Below are 18,565 nucleotides of genomic sequence, written 5' to 3'. Positions count from 1 at the left end.
CATCCCTACTAAAGATCCCTTTATCTGTGCTACCAGATACAAGGACAGTTAGGGGTGCTTCACATAGCGAGATCGCTACCGAAATCGCTGCTACGTCACGGTTTTGGTGACGCAACAGTGACCTCATTAGCGATCTCGCTGTGTGTGACACTGAGCAGCGATCTGGCCCCTGCTGTGAGATCGCTGCTCGTTACACACAGCCCTGGTTCGTTTTTTTGTCACTCTCCCGCTGTGACGCACACATAGCTGTGTGTGACAGCGAGAGAGCGACGAAATGAAGCGAGTAGAGAGCAGGAGCAGACATCTGGCAGCTGCGGTAAGCTGTAACCAGGGTAAACGTCGGGTAACCAAGGTGGTTACCTGATATTTACCTTCGTTACCAGCCTCCGCCGCTCTCACACTGCCTGTGCTGCCGGCATCTGCTCTCTGCACATGTAGCTGCAGTACACATCGGGTTAATTAACCCGATGTGTACTGTAGCTAGGAGAGCAGGGAGCCACCGCTAAGCAATGTGCGCAGCTCCCTGCTCTCTGCACATGTAGCGACGTGATGATCGCTGCTGCGTCGCTGTGTTTGACAGCTAAGCAGTGATTTACTAGGTCGCTGTTACGTCACAGAAAATGGTGACGTAACAGCGACGTCGTTATCGCTGTCGCTATGTGTGAACCCAGCCTTAGGCAAGGATTAGCAATATGCACCCAGAACTGCTTGTGGTACTGGGTGCCTATTGCATCTGACAGGTTCCCTTTGGCAGGGAAGATCAAAGCATTGTGGAGCGCTTGCGCAGGACCGGCGAGTGTGTATGATGTAGACGCGTCATGCACACAGGCTTCAGAAGGAAGACGTAGATGGCTGAAACAGAAGGCACTGGAGAACGGAGATGCCCATATGCCCCAACTCCACCGCATGTTTGTTGTCCTTTTGAAGCCTGGGTGCATGTGTCCTAAATCATCCACACTCGCTGGCATTGAGGTCCTGCGCAATCGCACTTTGATCTGTCTTGGCAGGGCAGATCAAAACATTGTAATGCGCTTGCGCAGGACCAGCGAGTGTGTATGACGTAGGAAGCGTCATGTACATGGGCTTCAGGAGGAGGATGTAGATGGCCGAAACAGGAGACGCCGTCACAGAAGAACTGAGACTCCCATATGACCCAACTCCACCGCCGCAACAGTGTAGGTAAATATTATAAAGTGATTTTTATGTTCTACACAGCGGCCTGGGCTCTTATATACAGCATGTTAGAATGCTGTACATAAGAGCCCACTGGTGGTGGCCGCAGCTTATAGGCCCCAAATCTGCTGACAGGTTCCCTTTTAAGATCAGTAGATTTTAAATGGGTCTTGGATCCCTGAAGCTTTAAGTGGTTATGTAAGAAGCCACGATCATTTTCTTTTAAATACAATGCTGTTCGTTGGTAGGAGTGGTGTACAACTTTTCCAATCTTTTCCTACATAATTCAGGTGTTCTGCGTTGCACTTAAAAGGTTGCAGGTTTTAAAAATTGCTTTTATTGTGTTGTATCACGGCTTTAAAAGACTTGTCCATATGCCTATTAGGGAATAAAACCTCAGAGTAGTCTGGCTCTATTCGCTTTGGCCTGTCGTGCCATACCCTGCATGGTTGCATTTTACTTAGTTATGTAAGACAACTGTAGGACCAACATGTAATGCTACTTTTTCACTGCTGAGGGCGCTGCAGTAGAGATGTGTAACTGGCGATTTACCCCATTATAATGGCTAATCACAGAAGCGAAAAGGTTGGTTTTCATGATAAAAATCCATTTAATATTTGATCATAATTAGACTCACCAGGTTTTGCTACCTCATCTGAGAGCAGCATAATGTAGGTATAGAGACCCTGATTTCAGTGATGTTACTTACTGGGCTGCTCGCTGTAGTTCTGATAGCAGTGTTTTATCATTAACTGTTAACCGATTTCCTTGTCTTTAGGAGTATAACAATATTTTTGTGGGACGCTAATCATACTTAAGTATTTTCCAAAATTAGGCCAGCTTACACTGTATGAATCCTTTAAAGGGGTTGTCCAGTCTAAATCCACAGTCACTCTGTGACTGCAGACTTGTCAATACTTGCATCGCGCACACTGAGGATTCTCTGGTGTCAGCGCCGGGAACAGTGATCACGTGACTTCAATTATGTGATATGCATACTCCTGTTCAGAATCAGATTAGATTGTTTCCAGCTTTCTCCATGCAAGTGTATTAAGAGAGTTTGGAAACAGTCCAGTCGAATTCTGGCTGGGTTTATGCATATAGTATGCTTGCAGCCATGTGACCACTGTTCCCGGTGCTAACTGAGAAACCTCATGGCACACGATTTAGACTGGACAATCCATTGAAGCCTTATTTCGTGTACATTTTTGATGAGGAAAGAGCTCATTTTATTTTAAGTGTGGCATCGATAATGATCCACTGTCTAAAGGGAACCTGTCACCGAATGTTTATAATACTAACCTAACGATCGGTGCAGAGCAGACTGGTTGGATGGGCGTCTCCGGGTCCGTGCCTCCTCTTTCAGCCATCTTTGTGTTCCTTCTGAAGCTAGTGTGGATGACTCGTTCTACGTCATACACACAAGCCGACATTGAGGTACTGCGCAAGCGCACTTTAATCTGCGCTGAGTAATTGTAGTGCGCCTGCTCAGGACCTCAATGTCTACTAGTATAGATGACTTAGAACGGGTCATCCACACTAGCTTCAGAAGGAAGAGGTCAAAGATGGCCGAAGGAGGAGGCGCGGACCTGGAGAACGGAGACTCTCATCCGACCAGTCTGCGCCTCACCAACCGTTAAGTGAGTATTATAAACATCTGGTGACAGGTTCCCTTTAAATAACTGGTAGCCAGCTTACCCCAATCAGTTGTCCATTGTGGTGGCTAGATGTCTGGAGAGTCCGACACTGAAATGGAGGGTGGAAGCATACTCAGTAATCAAAAGAGAAAAAGGGGAAATCCTTCCAGGGTATCGCTCCAAGACGTCCATTTTCCCTGCCGCCCATGACAGCACCACCTGAGAGATAGGTTCCGCCCACATCAGGACAGGAAACCCACTGATAAAAAGGCGTTACCTCTCCTCCACATCCAGTTTGGTTTCCTGTCCTGGTATAGACAACCCATTGTCCCAGGTCCGACCCGGTGTGGAAGCCTGGTACTTACCAGAAGCCGGTGCTCGTTCCTGGATGCACCCCCCCCTCGGTCTCAGACCTCTGCGGCGGTGTGGCGCGGGAGCTCGGCCCGGTGTCGCTCCAGGAAAGTGCGCACTCACGGCGGCCGCTGGAAGGCTTGTCCCTGCTGTGCTGCACGCTGGAGTGAAGCAGGACGCTCCGGCCAGAAGCGTTCCAGATAAAAATAAGCTACCATATGTAGGCACAACAAAGGATTATTATTTCAAATAGCGGTCAGCATCAGACTAGGTTTGAGCTTGTGATACGCCTTCATCAGGGTCTAAGGGTGCATGCCCACGATCAGTGTTTGCCGCGTTTTGGATGTAGAATGCTTCAGCTGTGTCCAAACCGCTGCGTTGTAAAATACAAATATAGTGGACAGGATTTCTAGAAATCCCATGCCCACTGTGCCTTTTTTTTTCCGCAGCAATCACTGACCTGCAGTGCGTCTTTCCAGACCGCAGCATGTCAGTTGTTTGCTGCGAAATTGCTTGCGTCCTCCGTAGGGATAACACTAGCGAGAGACCGCAGTGCAGCGAACCCTGATCGTAGGTCCAAGCAGCTGCGGTCTCCTGCGAAGGAAACATACGGCCCCGCTGGTCACGACCCACTGCGTTCAGCACGCAACGAGTCCTGATCGTGGGCACATACTCTATGTATCTTAGGCTCACATCAGAGGTATTTTGAAGCAAAACTGGATCTGTTAAAAGTTTCAGTTCCCTTCTTTTCCAATGGAATTGCGGCAAGATGCAGTCACATGCAGTTGGAAAAGAATGGAACTGAAACGCATTTGTAACTGATACGGTTTTGCTGCAAAATACCATTGATGTGAGGTGAGCCTTAGATAGACCATGACATTGCTGGACGTCTTGGAGTGATACGCTGGAAGGATTTCCCCTTTTTCTTGACTGTTTAAATAAAGTGTGTATGTTATAAGGAACCTGTCACCTGATTCATGATGCCTAAACCGCGTCATGAATCAGATACTTTTTTTTTTTTTTTTTTTTACCACTTTAAAGATGTGGTCACAGACTAAACTAGTTCAGCTCCACCCAATGCCGGTTCAGGCGACTGTTCTCTTCCATAGCGAGAGACCTGTAAATCAAATATTCAAAAGTATTAGTCAAATAGATAACTGACCATCTGTGATTTTTATACGGACTCTATTGTTGGCATGTTCGAAAGAAATGTGTGGCAACATAGTGGAGCGTTTGGCAACCCTTGTGACGTCTTCACTTCAAATGAATATCAAAAAACTGACCCGCACATCCAACAAATGTGAACAGGTGCTAACTGAAAAAACATAGTAACTATAAATGCAAACAGTTGCACTCTGAAAAAGCCAAAAACGTACAATGGAAAATGGCACTGCATTACTGCAAAAGAGAGATATTTAGTTTGTTTTGGCCAATGCATGTAAGCCCGGAAACCTCTATGTATGGGCTCCTGCTATAATTGTTATGAACATCCAGGTCTTAGGGCGGAGTGCCCAGTCAGAAAGACTCACTAGAAATATCAAACTGACCCGCCCTAAGACCTGGCTGTGTTCATAACGATTATAGCAGGAGCCTAGCTGCCCATACATACATAAAGGTTATTCCATACTCATCTGTATGGGGATTTTTTATACTCTATGGATATGATTCATTTCCATTTTATTATGAATTGAATAAAAAAGCAAGATTTTATACAAGTTTTGGACACGAGTGCTGGATTTTCTTCTCCTTGAAGTATCACAGCCGGGCCGGCTTCACCGTGCACCTGTCTTCCATGGGAGTCTCCATGATGTCTGGGTGAGCTGATTCTACCCCTTTGATACATAAAGGTTAGTAGTCCAAATAGTGGCATTTTGCCCAGATACGGACGTTTTTAACCTAGATAGTGGCATTTAGGTTCCCGGATTAGAGATATACCTTGCCGTTGGTTTCTGGGCTTACATACATTGGCCAATACATAAACTAAATATCTCTTTTGCAGTAATGCAGTGCCATATTTTCCCTTGTACGTTTTTGGCTTTTTCAGAGTGCAACTGTTTGCATTTATAGTCTTTTCACTTCAAGCTGAATTGGTGTGCTTCGAATGAAAGGTTGGTATTAACTAGGCTAGGTTTATACCTTCCTAGAATACGTAAGAATTTGAAAGTGTGGTGCTTACCGATTCAGCAGAAGGCCAGTCTTAAATTTATTTTTGCTGTTGTCTAATCTTTATATTTTCACCTTTTGCAGTGATAACATGGCCTCACCAAGCCACTGTTTAAATCAACCTGATTGCTTTTGCTACGTTTGTGGAGAGTATACATTAAGGGAATAAAGAAAATCCATTTCTGATTTTCGAGCAGGGCATACTTAAGCTGGTGTCACACATAACGACGACGACAACGACGTCGCTGCTACGTCCCCATTTTCTGTGACGTTGCAGCGACGTCCCGTCGCTGTCGCTGTGTGTGACATCCAGCAACGACCTGGCCCCTGCTGTGAGGTCGCCGGTCGTTGCTGAATGCCCAGCTTCATTTTTTGGTCGTCACTCTCCCGCTGTGACACACACATCGCTGTGTGTGACAGCGAGAGAGCGACGAAATGAAGCGATCAGGAGCCGGCACTGGCAGCTGCGGTAAGCTGTAACCAGCGTAAACATCGGGTAACCAAGGGAAGACCTTTCCCTGGTTACCCGATGTTTACGCTGGTTACCAGCCTCCGCTCTTGCTGCCAGCGCCGGCTCTCTGCACTGTGACATGTGGCTGCAGTATGCATCGGGCAATTAACCCGATGTATACTGTAGCAAGGAGAGCAAGGAGCCAGCGCTAAGCAGTGCGCGCGGCTCCCTGCTCTCTGCACTGTGACATGTAGCTGCAGCACACATCGGGTTAATTAACCCGATGTGTGCTGCAGGAGAGCAAGGAGCCAGCGCTAAGCGCGGCTCCCTGCTCTCTGAACATGTAGCACAGCGACCTTATGATCGCTGCTTCTGCTGTGTTTGACAGCTAAGCAGCGATCATAACAGCGACTTACAAGGTCGCTGTTACGTCACCGAAAATGGTTACGTAACAGCGACGTCGTTGTCGCTGTCGTTTAGTGTGACACCAGCTTTAGGCTATTTCAAAATAAAACTAGGGGACCAAGATAAGACATGGGCCCCACACATTGTCTGTAAAACTTGTGTTGAGCACCTTCGGCACTGGACAAATAGTACGAAGAAATGTCTCAAACTTTACATACCTTTTGGTTTGGAGATAACTGAGGAATCAGTAATTGCTACCTCTGTGTTAACATAAAGGTTATTAAAGTATGTAATTGGAGTACATGGGTGTCTCCTGATCTAGACTTGTCAAAACAACCTGTTTTACACTCAGATGTAAGACCAGTCCCATCATTCGAAAAGCTGGAAGAGCTCCCTGAAGATGCATCCTGTTAATCTATAAACAGTAATCATGATGACAGTGATTTTGAAGGAACCTAATCAGTAGCGCAAGTATTTAATCAGCTGGATATCCATAACCTAGTTAAAGAGCTAAATCTCCCAAATAAATCAGCAGAATTGTTGGTGTCTAGACTACCAGAGAGGAATTATTACATCCGGAAACCAAAATCACAGCTAGAGCGACGGAGGTGATTTTTATTCATTGCAAAAATTTTCAAGGCTTGCTTGGTCCTATCACAATATCGACTAAGCGAATGGCGGCTGTTCATGGACAGTGCAGCCTAAAATGTATGCTTTTACACAACGGAAACAAATACGGCTCAATCCCAATAGGTCAATCAACTAAGATGACTGTCACGGGGTCCTTCTCCGATATCACAAAATCAACAGAGCGAGACATCAGTGAGCAGTCCTAAGAACATTTATTCCAAGGAAAATCAGAAGGTCCATAAAAATAATCCACCACACAGAATAAAGTAGTCCAGTATTGGCATAAATGTCCCGGGGATGAGTCACAATCCTCCAGCAGTCCTTTTCCAGGCAATTGGGGGTTTCTCAATGGCTCTCTGGGGTGCTGCCTGTAGCTGCAGCTTCACCCCCCGAGGATCAATCTTCTTGTTTTTTTTTTTTTTTTTAAGTTCTCCGACAGACTGGACAATCTCCCAGGTAAATGGAGAGTTTAGGTGGCTCTCAGGCCCCCTTCCCCAGACCTAGGGACAGAAGCACTGCAAGGTGATATAACCTGACTTAACAGGACAAACAATATATCGAATAGACAGACCACCGTGCCCAAAACATAAACCCACACAAAATGGTACATAACCCACAATATCACACCATCACAATGACTGAAGAGCAAAACCCTATTACTCTGTCCTAAAGAAAATATCATACCTTGATCACCAGTGGCCAATGTGTGTGAATCTAAAGATGGTGAATATTCTGCTAGGACAGCAGTTGATATACTGTGTCCCTGTTTTATCTGTCTCTGGGATACTAGATAAAAAGTTGAGCACTGGATGAGAAAACTGTGGCCTTTGAGGAACACATGGTAGCAGGAGAAAATGTAATTGCAGAATCATTGGTTGACAGGAAAAAAAATCATTTACCACCAATGGACATCAAATTCGGTTTAATGAAGCCGTTTGTAAAAGCTCTAAGCAAAGATGTTTCAACTAAATCTGCAGATAATTTCTATCGCTGACCATGGAGAAGTTAAAAGTGGGTGTTTTTGATTGTCCTCAAGAGGACTCATGAAAGATCCACACTTCAGTGAATCTTTAAACAATGCTGAGGCAGATGCATGGTCTTCTTTTACTATGGTTGTGTAGAATTTTCTTTGTAACTGTAATGCAAATAATTACGTTGAGCTAGTAGAAGCAATACAATTTTCTGTCACCTTGGCTATACAATGACTATCAAGGTGCATGATCTCCACAGCCACTTAGATTATTTCCAGAGAACCCATGGTTATGACCTAGGTGAAGGGTAAGGGGAAAGATTCAATCAAGATTTAAGACCATGTAAAGCGCTATGGAATAAATGGCGCTATAATAACAAATAATTAGAGATACCGAGGACACTGAAATACCAACATGATGGATTACTCCTAGTTTATTCAAAGTGATTGCCCTGGCGCAACTCACCACAAGAAATCTTTAAAGTGCCATTATTGTGAGATATCTCCGTATATGACCAGTGATCAATGACAACTTTTTATTTGTGTTTTAGTTCTTACTCTGATGTAAATTCATCATAAATAGAAGAAATCTCAATGTATGAATGTCTTTTAATATCCATGCAGGCAGAAATGTTTAGTAGACATCAGTCACATGAATATATATAGGGGCTGTATCACAACTCCATTGACTAGAGTTGACAGAAGCAAAACAAGGGCAGGTTTCGAATTGGCAACTAAAATAACTTTAAAAACAGGTTATCTCAAACACCAATTTTATGGATCTAGGCGTTGTCTAATACATGGATCGTTTTTCATTAGAATGGAGATGCAAACAAAGAAAAATAACAAAAATCGGTTTCAGAATCCATTGGACAGTAGGAATTGGAGGAGATAATCTGTTTATTAAAAAGTGACAGATCCTCTTTTACATACAGCTATAGTCTTAAAAAGGCTTAAAGGGAACCTGTCACCAGTTTTTTTGGTATTAAAATGTATCACCTTGTACAGCTCCTGGGCTGCATTCTATGAACCTCAGAAATAACTTTATAAAATCTGACAGCCTTGGATGCTAATAAACTGTTCAGGTCGGATAGGCTTGCTCATTTTTGGCTCCTGTCCCTCCTTCTGGCTTTGTTCACCATCCTCCTTTCATGATTGGCGTGGATGACTCCTCCGTCATCATCCACGTTGCTCTGCCAAATCTCGCACCTGTGCAGACTCATTCCCGGCTCGTGCAGGCGAAGTTCGCTTGGTCCCATCGCGGGCCGAGCCGGTGACGTCTTTGCGCAGGTGCGAGATTATGGTCTGTGAATGTGCATGACCATAATCTCGAGCCTGCGCAAAGACCTCAGCGGCTCATGCGAGGGGCAACTGTTTGACTAGGCCTGCGATGGGAGGCAGAGCGAACTGTGCCTATGCAAGCTGGGAATGACTGCTCAGGTGCGAGATTTGACACAGCAACGTGGATGATGACTGAGGCGTCATCCATGTCAATCATGAAAGGAGGACGGCGAACAAGGCCAGAAGGAGGCACAGAAGCACGCCCATCAGACCCAAACAGGTCATTGGCATACATGGCGGTCAGATTTTATAAGCTTATTACTGGAGTCTGCAAGGGGAGTTCGGGGACAAGGTGCACCTTCATAGAATGCAGCCCAGGAGCTGTAGAAGGTGATACTTTCAGTTTAATACTGAAAAAAACTGGTGACAGGTTCCCTTTTAAAGGGATATTCAATGTTTCAAGAAGTCATACCTATCCACGACAAAAGTGATAAATTCTAGATCAGTGATGGACCAACTGCTTAATCGTTGCTGCTTGACCGAAAGGGCCACACTTCATTACTTCACTATGGGATTGCTGGAGAACACAGTACATTGCTATTTCTCCTGTCTCGTAAAGAGAAAAATATTTATACCGGCCATCAGTCCATATGAAAAATCGCTCTTATGAAGCAAGCACATTGGTTGTCATGTCTGTCTTCTGTTCGATGAGCACCCAGGCAGTATATTGACCTCATACGCTGGTGTGAAGAGCCTTTACCCTACCTGCAGATACATGATTACGTTTTCTGGTGTTGGTATTCTTATGATTTGCTTAAAGGAGTATTCCCATCTCCAAGATTTTATTGTGATATGTGGTAGGCGTAATAATGTTAGCAAATATATCCAATTAGAAATGTAGTAAAGTTCTTCTGATTCATGATGTTGCGTATTTCATGTTCGTGACATTGCAGGACCTTGGTTATCCATGATTATGACCACACATATAATCAGTTAGTTGCTCGTGGTCATAACCATGGATACTTGAGTTCCTGCCATGCCCTGCACATGGGGGAAGATACATGGCTAGACCAGGAGAACTATACTACATTACTAATTGGAGGCATTTGCTAATATACCTACTACATATTGGGATAGGATCTTGGAGTTGGGAATCCCGCTTTAATGTAAAGTTAGTAAAACATTAGATATTACTAAAATTGTGGCTATTCTTGGGATTTTCTTTATAGCACATCTTGACACTATATTACATAGTCGTTTGTAATTGATCTTATCACTGCTCCTTTGTCTGGAGCATAACTTTATTGGGGTAAAGAAAATAAAATCCCGTTCAGAATTTCCTGTTTATGGTTGTGTAAAACCGATAAAATAACCCTAACCGCTTGACAGCCATGTATGAGATTTGTCATCTTTTAACACATTCTTTTCCGAACATAATTTTGTATTGATTCGCATTGTTATGGGTTTGATTTTTCTCCTTTTTGGGTTTGTAACAATTTTCTCCCGTTCCTTTTTGTTTTCTAACCTGCTTTCTTCCAGTTCAACTACAAATTGAGGATGTGACTCGCAAGCTTCGCACGGGAGACCTGGGAATACCCCCTTACCCAGAAGACAGGTTGGGATACCCCCTCCGCTCGCTTGTCACCTGACAGTAACCATTTCTTCTCTTGGGCTTGTTAATATAGTAATCTGTATATTTTGTGATCTATGGCATGTAAGCAGGGTTTCTATTTTTCACTTAGTGGAATTCTTGTGCTCTCCAAATATGGAAATATTAAATTCCTTTTGAATATCATAAAATTAAAAACTTAAAGGGAACCTGTCACCAAATTTGGGCCCTATAAGCTGCGGCCACCACCAGTGAGCTCTTATATACAGCATTCTAACATGCTGTATATAAGAGCCCAGGCCGCTGTGTAGAATGTAAAAATCACTTTATAATACTCAGTCGTTGAGGTGCGGCCTGGTTAGGTGGGTGTCTCCGTTCTCCAGGTGCGGCGCCTCCTCTTTCAGCCATCTGTCCTCCTTCTGGATCCTGGGTGCATGACTCTTCCTACCTCATGCACACAGGCTGGCATTGAGGTCCTGCGCAGCACACTTTGATCTGTCCTGAGCAGGGCAGGTCAAAGTAATGTAGTGCGCATGAGCAGAACCTCCTCAATGCCGGTCTGTGTGCATGACGTAGTACGCGTCATGCAGCCAGGCTTCAAATGGAGGAGCACAAAGATGGCAGACCCGGAGAATGGAGACGCCCATCCGACCAGTCTGCACCGCACCAACTGTTTAGGTGAGTATTATGAAGTCATTTTTATGTTCTACACAGCGGCCTGGGCTCTTATACACAGCATGTTAGAATGCTGTATATAAGAGCCCACTGGTGGTAGCCGCAGCTTATAGGCCCCAAATCTAATGACGGCTTCCCTTTAAAGGGAACCTGTCATCAGAAATTTGGCTTTCAACCTAAATGTTTCCCCCTCTGCAGCTCGTGGGCTGCATTCTAGTAAGGTATCAAAAAACAAAGGGCACCCTTAGGTGAACTACCTGGGTATATTGAAGCAACGCTAATAAATAATGAAAATATCATAGAATAAATTCAAAATATTTTTATTCCATCATTTTTTATTCAAACATAAACCACACCACAAAGGAGATCATGTTACATCCAAAAAATTATTTTCTATTAAGGTTTCTATACTTTTTGTGCCCCCTTTTAAACCAAAATACTTTATAAAACTGTACCTTTCGGTTTGAAAATCTTGTAAATAGTCCATGGGGGCGGGCCGTGTGGCGTCCGTTGCTGTATCTTACGCTGTCCCCCATGCTCAAAATAATCCCTCATAACGCCGCCCACTGCGCCCGAGGTCCCGTGCACGCCGGGACACCTAGTGACGTGGTCGCAGGCATGAGTATGGGCGGCGCTGTGATTACATCGCAAGTGCCCGCCCATACTCTCGTGCCCGCCCTTTCCCCACTTCCTCCAGCGTTCTGCGCCGGCCCGACGTCACCTCCTTCCCATCGTACCCTGCAGCAGGAAATAGATGGGAGGAGCGGAGCAGGCCACTACAGGAGAAGCTGAGAGGATCTGAGCGACGTACAGAGGAGAGAGCGCGCCCACGAGAGTATGGGCGCGCACTTGCGATGCAATCACAGCGCCGCCCATGCTCTCGTGCGTGCGACCATGTCACCAGGTGTCCCGGTGTGCACGGGACCTTGGGCGCAGTGGGCGGCGTTATGAGGGATGATTTGGAGCATGGGGGATGGCGTAAGATACAGCAACGGACGCCCACGGCCCCCATGGACGATTTACAAGATTTTCAAACCGAAAGGTACAGTTTTATAAAGTATTTTATTTTGGTTTAAAAGGGGGCACAAAAAGTATAGAAACCTTACTAGAATGCAGCCCACGAGCTGCAGAGGGGGAAACTTTTAGGTTGAAAGCCAAATTTCTGATGACAGGTTCCCTTTACATAGTCTGTAAAGATCTGATGAACCCACTTTGTATAAATGAGCAGTGCTACATGAAGTATTAGTCTGTCTACAAAAATGACCGTTCAAACTAAGCTCTTGCTCTTTGTGTACACTTGTGGTGACTGACGTGTAGGTCTGAAAGCACGCTCAACTACCAAGTGTGCATAATACATGTACTTGGTTTGAACTGCTGTTTTGTACTATTTTGTGGAGTCCCACACCCCCTGGAGTCTTGCATACAAAGGCCGGGGATTGGTAGATTAGTCAGGCAGCAGAGTTTAGGATATATTTTAGGGGTGCAAGAGTGTTAAACGGAGGCCACAGAGCAGGAGGTTGCAGTAGTCAAGGCAGGAGATGAGGGTATGCACTAGTGTTTTTCCAGAATCTTTAAGAAATGTACGGATGTCCTAAAATATTTTCGAGTTTGAGTCGTTAGGAGGTGGAAAGGGCATGGATATGTGGTTTGAAGGGGGGAGCAGAGTCTAGGGTTACCTTGAGCTAGCGAGCTTGCAGGACTGGGGAGAGTAAGCAGCCATTTGCTATGGTAGATAGGGCTCTTGGGGGGGATTGAGTGGGATGGAGGCAAAGGTGATGAATTCTGTCTTGTCCACGTTAAGTTTTAGAAATGGAGAGGAGAAAAATGATGAAATAGCAGACAGCCATTTTGAGTTTCTGGTTAGTAAGGAGAGGATATCTGGTCCTGAGAGGTAGCTTTGCTTCTCAATGTAGAGAGGATACTTAAAACCGTTGGACTCTGAGCTGTCCCAGGCCAAAGGTGTAGGTGCATAAAGGCCCAGTCACACACAACGACTTACCAGCGATCCCGAAAACTATGTGTCCTGATAGGGATCGGAGGTAAGTCGCTGGGAGGTCGCAGGTGAGATGTCAGTCAGATCTTACCAGCGATGCAGGAATGATACAGGTTGCAGTAGCGACCTGTATAACGATCTCAGCAGTCACTGTGACCCTGTCAGTGTCAAACACAGCGATGTGTCCTGCCCAGCAGGACGTCGCCTTTGAAGAAAATGACCTGGACCATTCAGCAACGACTAGAGATCTCACAGCAGGGGCCTGATCGCTGGTAAGTGTCACACATAACGAGATCGCTAACGGGATCGCTACTGCGTCACCAAAACGGTGACTCAGCTGCGATCTCGCTAGCGATCTCGTTGTGTGACAGTACCTTAAGAGCTAGAGATCCAAGAACTGAACCTTGGAGGACACCAATAGATAAGGGGCAAGATGAGGATGTAGTGTGAGATTCTGAGACGCTGAATGTTCTGTCGGTTAGGAAGGAAGAGATCCAAGATAGGGTCAAGTCTTTACTGCAAAGAGCCGAGAGCATCTATAGTCGGAGGTAATAGCCTACTGTGTCAAAGGCAGACAATATGACTGAGGGAGACACCAGTTGTTATAGTTGAAGACATGGGTTAGGGTGGAGATGAGGTGGGACTGGATCGGGTCAAGTGCACAGGTGGTGAGTTGTGAGCTGAAGAGTACAGAGGATAGTTTATCCTGTCATGGTGTAAAAGGTGCTTTTCAAGCAAGGGAGCTGAGTAGTTATAAAGGGTTGTGAGGATTGTAGGGCAAACCTTTCTCTGATGTCAATCCTCTGCTTCAAGAATGAGGTAAAGTCTTCAGCTGAGATGAGAGGAGGGGGAGGAAGTGCGGGTGGGAGATGGGGAGAATTGAAAGTCTTGAATAGCTGTTGAGACAGGGATGGTATGAGAGAAGTTTGTTTTGCAGCAGTGAGTGTGGACGTGAAATTGGTGAGGGCTGTTAGTTTGCGATGAAGTGCTCATTGGAATGAGATCTTTCCATCTCCGTTGAGCAACCCTGGAAGGCCAGCCTTGGTTCTTTAGTTAGGTTGGTGGACCAGGGTTGCCTGGTGATTGCAAGTTTTGGTATGTGTGAGGCAGGTGACTGATTTGAGCTGTAGCTATTCTATTATATAAAGCGGCAAAAGCATCTGCATTATGTAGGGAGCCTGTGTCTGCAAGAGGGAGAAGGGAATCAAAGTGCGTGTAAATGTGTTTGACATTTCCATGAGGGTGTGCAAGTTTGTGGAGTCTGGATTGTGCTCTATGAAGGAGAGGGAAGAGAATGTGAGTAGGTTAAGACAGAGGAAATGGTGAGCTGGAGAGGTTAGATAGGGAACAGAGGTGGGTGAACATGAGGTCCATTGTGTGGCCATCTTTGTGGGTGGCTGCAGAAGACCATTGAGCAAGGCCGAAAGAGGGAAGTGTTAGAAGCTTAAACAGCTGAGTGTAAAGAATCAATAGGGATGTTGGGGTCACCCATGATGATAGTGAGGCTATCCTCAGAAAGGAAATTAAGTATCCAGTGAAGTGGTCAAAAAAGTGATGGCTGGACTTGGAGGGGGGGGCGCACTAAAGGATAGCCAGTGGGAGGGAGAGTAGATGCAGAGTGAGTGCACCTCAAAAGAAGGGAGAGTAACTGAGGGAGACAGTGGTACTTGGGTGTTAGTGGGAGCAATGTGCCACTTGGCAATAGCTGGAGAGAGATCAGGGTCTAAATAAGGGATAAAATCAAACCCCAATTAGCGTAAGAGGGCTCACCTCTTGTGGATGTGATTTTTGTCCTAAAGTATTTCTGAAACGTGTTGACAAAGATCACAATCATTAATCAGCCTGAGTTTTGGGATTTCTTCCACTGCAGTGCTGCATTTAACCCCTTCATCCACCTACTCTTAGATTGATCACCAACTGAAAGAGCTGAACTTATATGGTCCTAAGCCAACTAAGAAGTACTGAGAAAGAAGAGTTAAATTGTCCAAACAAGCTCACTGACTGAGCTGCAGTCAGCAATGTAAAAGCCAAATGATGCAAAATTTTCTTCCTCCTAAACTGCATGCATTTAGGTAAAACAAAAAAAATACACATAACAAAACTACCTGAAAGGGCATTAAATAGGCTTGGAAGCTGTGCTTTTAATTGTGCCCAAAGCTCATTCCTCTAAGTTGTTCTGGAGAGCTAGCAGATTTCCACTAACTGAGTTATTTAAGGCAAAGGTTTTACAGTTTTGTTTTCACCAATAGGTGCCTGGTCTGTTTTTTTGACCTTCGGCATATTTGCTATCTTGTCACTTTAAGCAGCTTTGATAAAACTGTTCAATACTGTTAAAAGGCAGAAAAATCTATGGATGCGTAGAGTACAACTTTATAGCCCTACAGGCCAAACTCATACGGTGTTACTATGAGTGCATGGCCGGAGAGGGGCGGTGGATTCTCGGTAGTGTTCTTTGGATGTCTGCCATGCGCTCCCCTCTCAGCCCATGCTCCAGACTTCACACTATCTGTTTTGCCTGAAGCGTTCCTTTTATACTGTAAGGCTAGTAATCCGACTTCTTACAACTTAGATTCTCATGGTTTAATCCGCATGTTAAGATTTTCATGTTGGCCAGGGTATGAACATTCAACTCTTGCATTCGGATAATGTCTGTGTTCCGAATTATGCTTGATTCCTTAAACATAATGGAAAGCTCTTCACAAACCATAGTTATGTTCATCATTGGGTCCTGGCTAACTACGAATCCCATGTGAGGGGGACACATGGGACACATGGGACACATGGGACACATGGGACACATGGGACACATGGGACACATGGGACACATGGGACACATGGGACACATGGGACACATGGGACACATGGGACATCTGCAAGTGAAAGCTGGTTAAGCATCTAGCTGGGATGATTTAGGAAAACCTGCACTCACTGGGGATTTGACCCAATGGCCTTTGAGATCCCGTCCAACTCTACCATTCTATGATTCTGACTCTCCATGTGCGCTATTCACACCTTACATATCAAAAGAAAGTTGAGTAATTTGGGTTCTTCATAAATGGTCTTGTATCATATGGCTTAAAGGGGTATTCACTAGTCATAGCGAGTAGTTAACTATTCATATTCGCTATGTTGTTAGCGACTACTATACGCTACTCGCATATTCATTAAGAGTAGCGGGTGCAATGTAAGTCAATGGGAAAAACTCTATACGTAGCGAGTAACCCGAAAGCCGTACTTTTCATGCGAGTAGCGAATAGTACAGCTTTCGGGTTACTCGCTACTTAGCGAGTATTTCCCATTGACTTACATTGCGCCCGCTACTCGTAACAGATATGCGAGTAGCGTACAGTACTCACTAACGGCATAGCGAGTACGAATATTTAACTACTCGCTCAACACTAGTATTCACATCTCAAAGATCCTATCCCAATATGTAGTAGGAATATTAGCAAATACCTCCAATTAGAAATGTAGTATAGTTTTTCTGATATAGCCATGTCTCTTACCTCATGTGCAGGGCATTACAGCTTGGGTGTCCATGGTTGCATCCGTGAGCAACTAACTGTTACTATGAGGGAACATAAACATGGCTACCTAAGCTGCAATGCCATGCACATGAGGTAAGAGACATAGCTAATGCGGAGAACTATTATACTAAATTTCTAATTGGAGGTATTTGATATTATTATTATTACACCTACTACATATTGGGATACCCCTTTAAGAAATTGAGCTTTTATCTCCTTCCAATACTCAATATCTTGGCATTAATTGAGTCATCCTCCACTGATTTGACAACTTCCTGCCTATGCACAGTGTACAGAGATAGCTACCAATGAGTGCTGTGGGCAGGGTTATATAGAGCTGGTAGATCAGCAGGTAAAACAGGGTTTTTATAAAAACTGCAGCATGCAGCCCAGTAAGTGACACCTTGCTAGTCAGGGCCTCTCCACCCTACATAAAATGAGTTACCAAAAACCTGGAAACAAATTCCCTTTAACCTAACCTGTTCTCTTGGCACCCACTTCTCACCATTGGTTTTCCTTTAAAAAAAAAATAAAAATAAAGAAAAAGCAGGTAGTAGAGGTCAACTCTTGTTTTAGGGTATGTGCCCACGATCAGGACTCGCTGCATTCTGGTCGCAGCGAGTCCTGACCTGGGGGGGGGGGCGCGTCTCCTGTAGGTGCTTGTACCCATGATCAGGGTTCATGTGGTCTCCTCGCTGGAAAGACTCACTGCAGGTCAGTGTTTGCTGCGGAAAAAAACAAGCACAATGGGCACGGGACTTCAAGAAATCCCATCCGCTATGCTTGTACCGTACACCGCAGCGTTTTGGACGCAGCTGAAGAAAGCTGCGCCTAAAGCGCAGCAAACACTGATCGTGGGCACGCACCCTTAGAGGTTGTCCATTACTTTTTAGATTGATGGCCTATCCTTAGGATAGGTCATCAGTGTCTGGCCGGGTCCGACTCCCCGCCGATCAGCTCTTCTCGATTTCAGAAGCAGCCAGAAATGCTCCGTTCCGGCGCTGCTCAGTCTTATACTGGCTGGGTACTGCACATCTGCCTCCCATTCTAATCAATAGGAGGCGGATGTACAGCACACGGCAACAGCCACTGTCAGAAGACTGAGCAGCTCCGGAACTGAGCATTTCTGGTCACCTGCCGCCGTGAACGGCTCATCGGCAGGGGGTCAGGTGGTCGAATCCCGGCCAATCAATGTAAAAGTAGTGGATAACCCCTTTAGTGGTTAACAGCCTTTGCACTTTTTAAACAGGTTTTAAAACATTGGGCCCAACATAAAAAGGTTTGTGAGCAGTTATGAATTAATGACTATGTATTTTTTGTTTTTCTTTTTCTCAAAGCAGCCCTCAAAAAATTTGCATTTTTGGCTGAATATTTAACCATATTTACAGCTTTAACCTGCGGACTTTCTCTCTAGTCAAAGCAACATTTTGTTTTCTCCTTGTTTTGCCCAAACGTTCCTTTATCCCTTTCCTGCTTATCACTGTCTGATCGTATGCAAAGCTAACAGATGCCAGGGGATCATCTGCCTATAAAATCTCACAATTTGATTACTTTCTATCGAGCTGGTAGGACATTATGAAGAAGTCTGCCAGTTTCCTTACCTTTTTTTTTTTTTTCTTTTTTTTTTTTTCTTCAAATGCTTCTACTCCCTTTTTGACCTGGACGTTCTAATGTGTATGTGTGAAAGCATTTTGCAGAGT

The 18,565-nt window shown here is 44.9% G+C and overlaps 1 protein-coding gene across 1 annotated transcript in view; it reads left to right on the top strand.

Annotated features, from left to right (window-relative positions):
- The window catches only part of LOC142254823 (splicing factor 1-like), a 51,347-nt gene that overhangs the window by 10,320 nt on the left and 22,462 nt on the right, over window positions 1-18,565 (top strand). The window contains exon 3 of the mRNA XM_075326146.1: window positions 10,601-10,676. Within this exon, the coding sequence (XP_075182261.1) occupies window positions 10,601-10,676 (76 nt within the window). The remainder of the gene's footprint in view (window positions 1-10,600; window positions 10,677-18,565) is intronic.

Source organism: Anomaloglossus baeobatrachus, chromosome 10 (genome assembly GCF_048569485.1).
Source record: "Anomaloglossus baeobatrachus isolate aAnoBae1 chromosome 10, aAnoBae1.hap1, whole genome shotgun sequence".
NCBI lineage: Eukaryota > Metazoa > Chordata > Amphibia > Anura > Aromobatidae > Anomaloglossus > Anomaloglossus baeobatrachus.
Note: the sequence above shows the minus strand (reverse complement) of the source record. Positions and strands in the feature narration are given on the sequence as shown.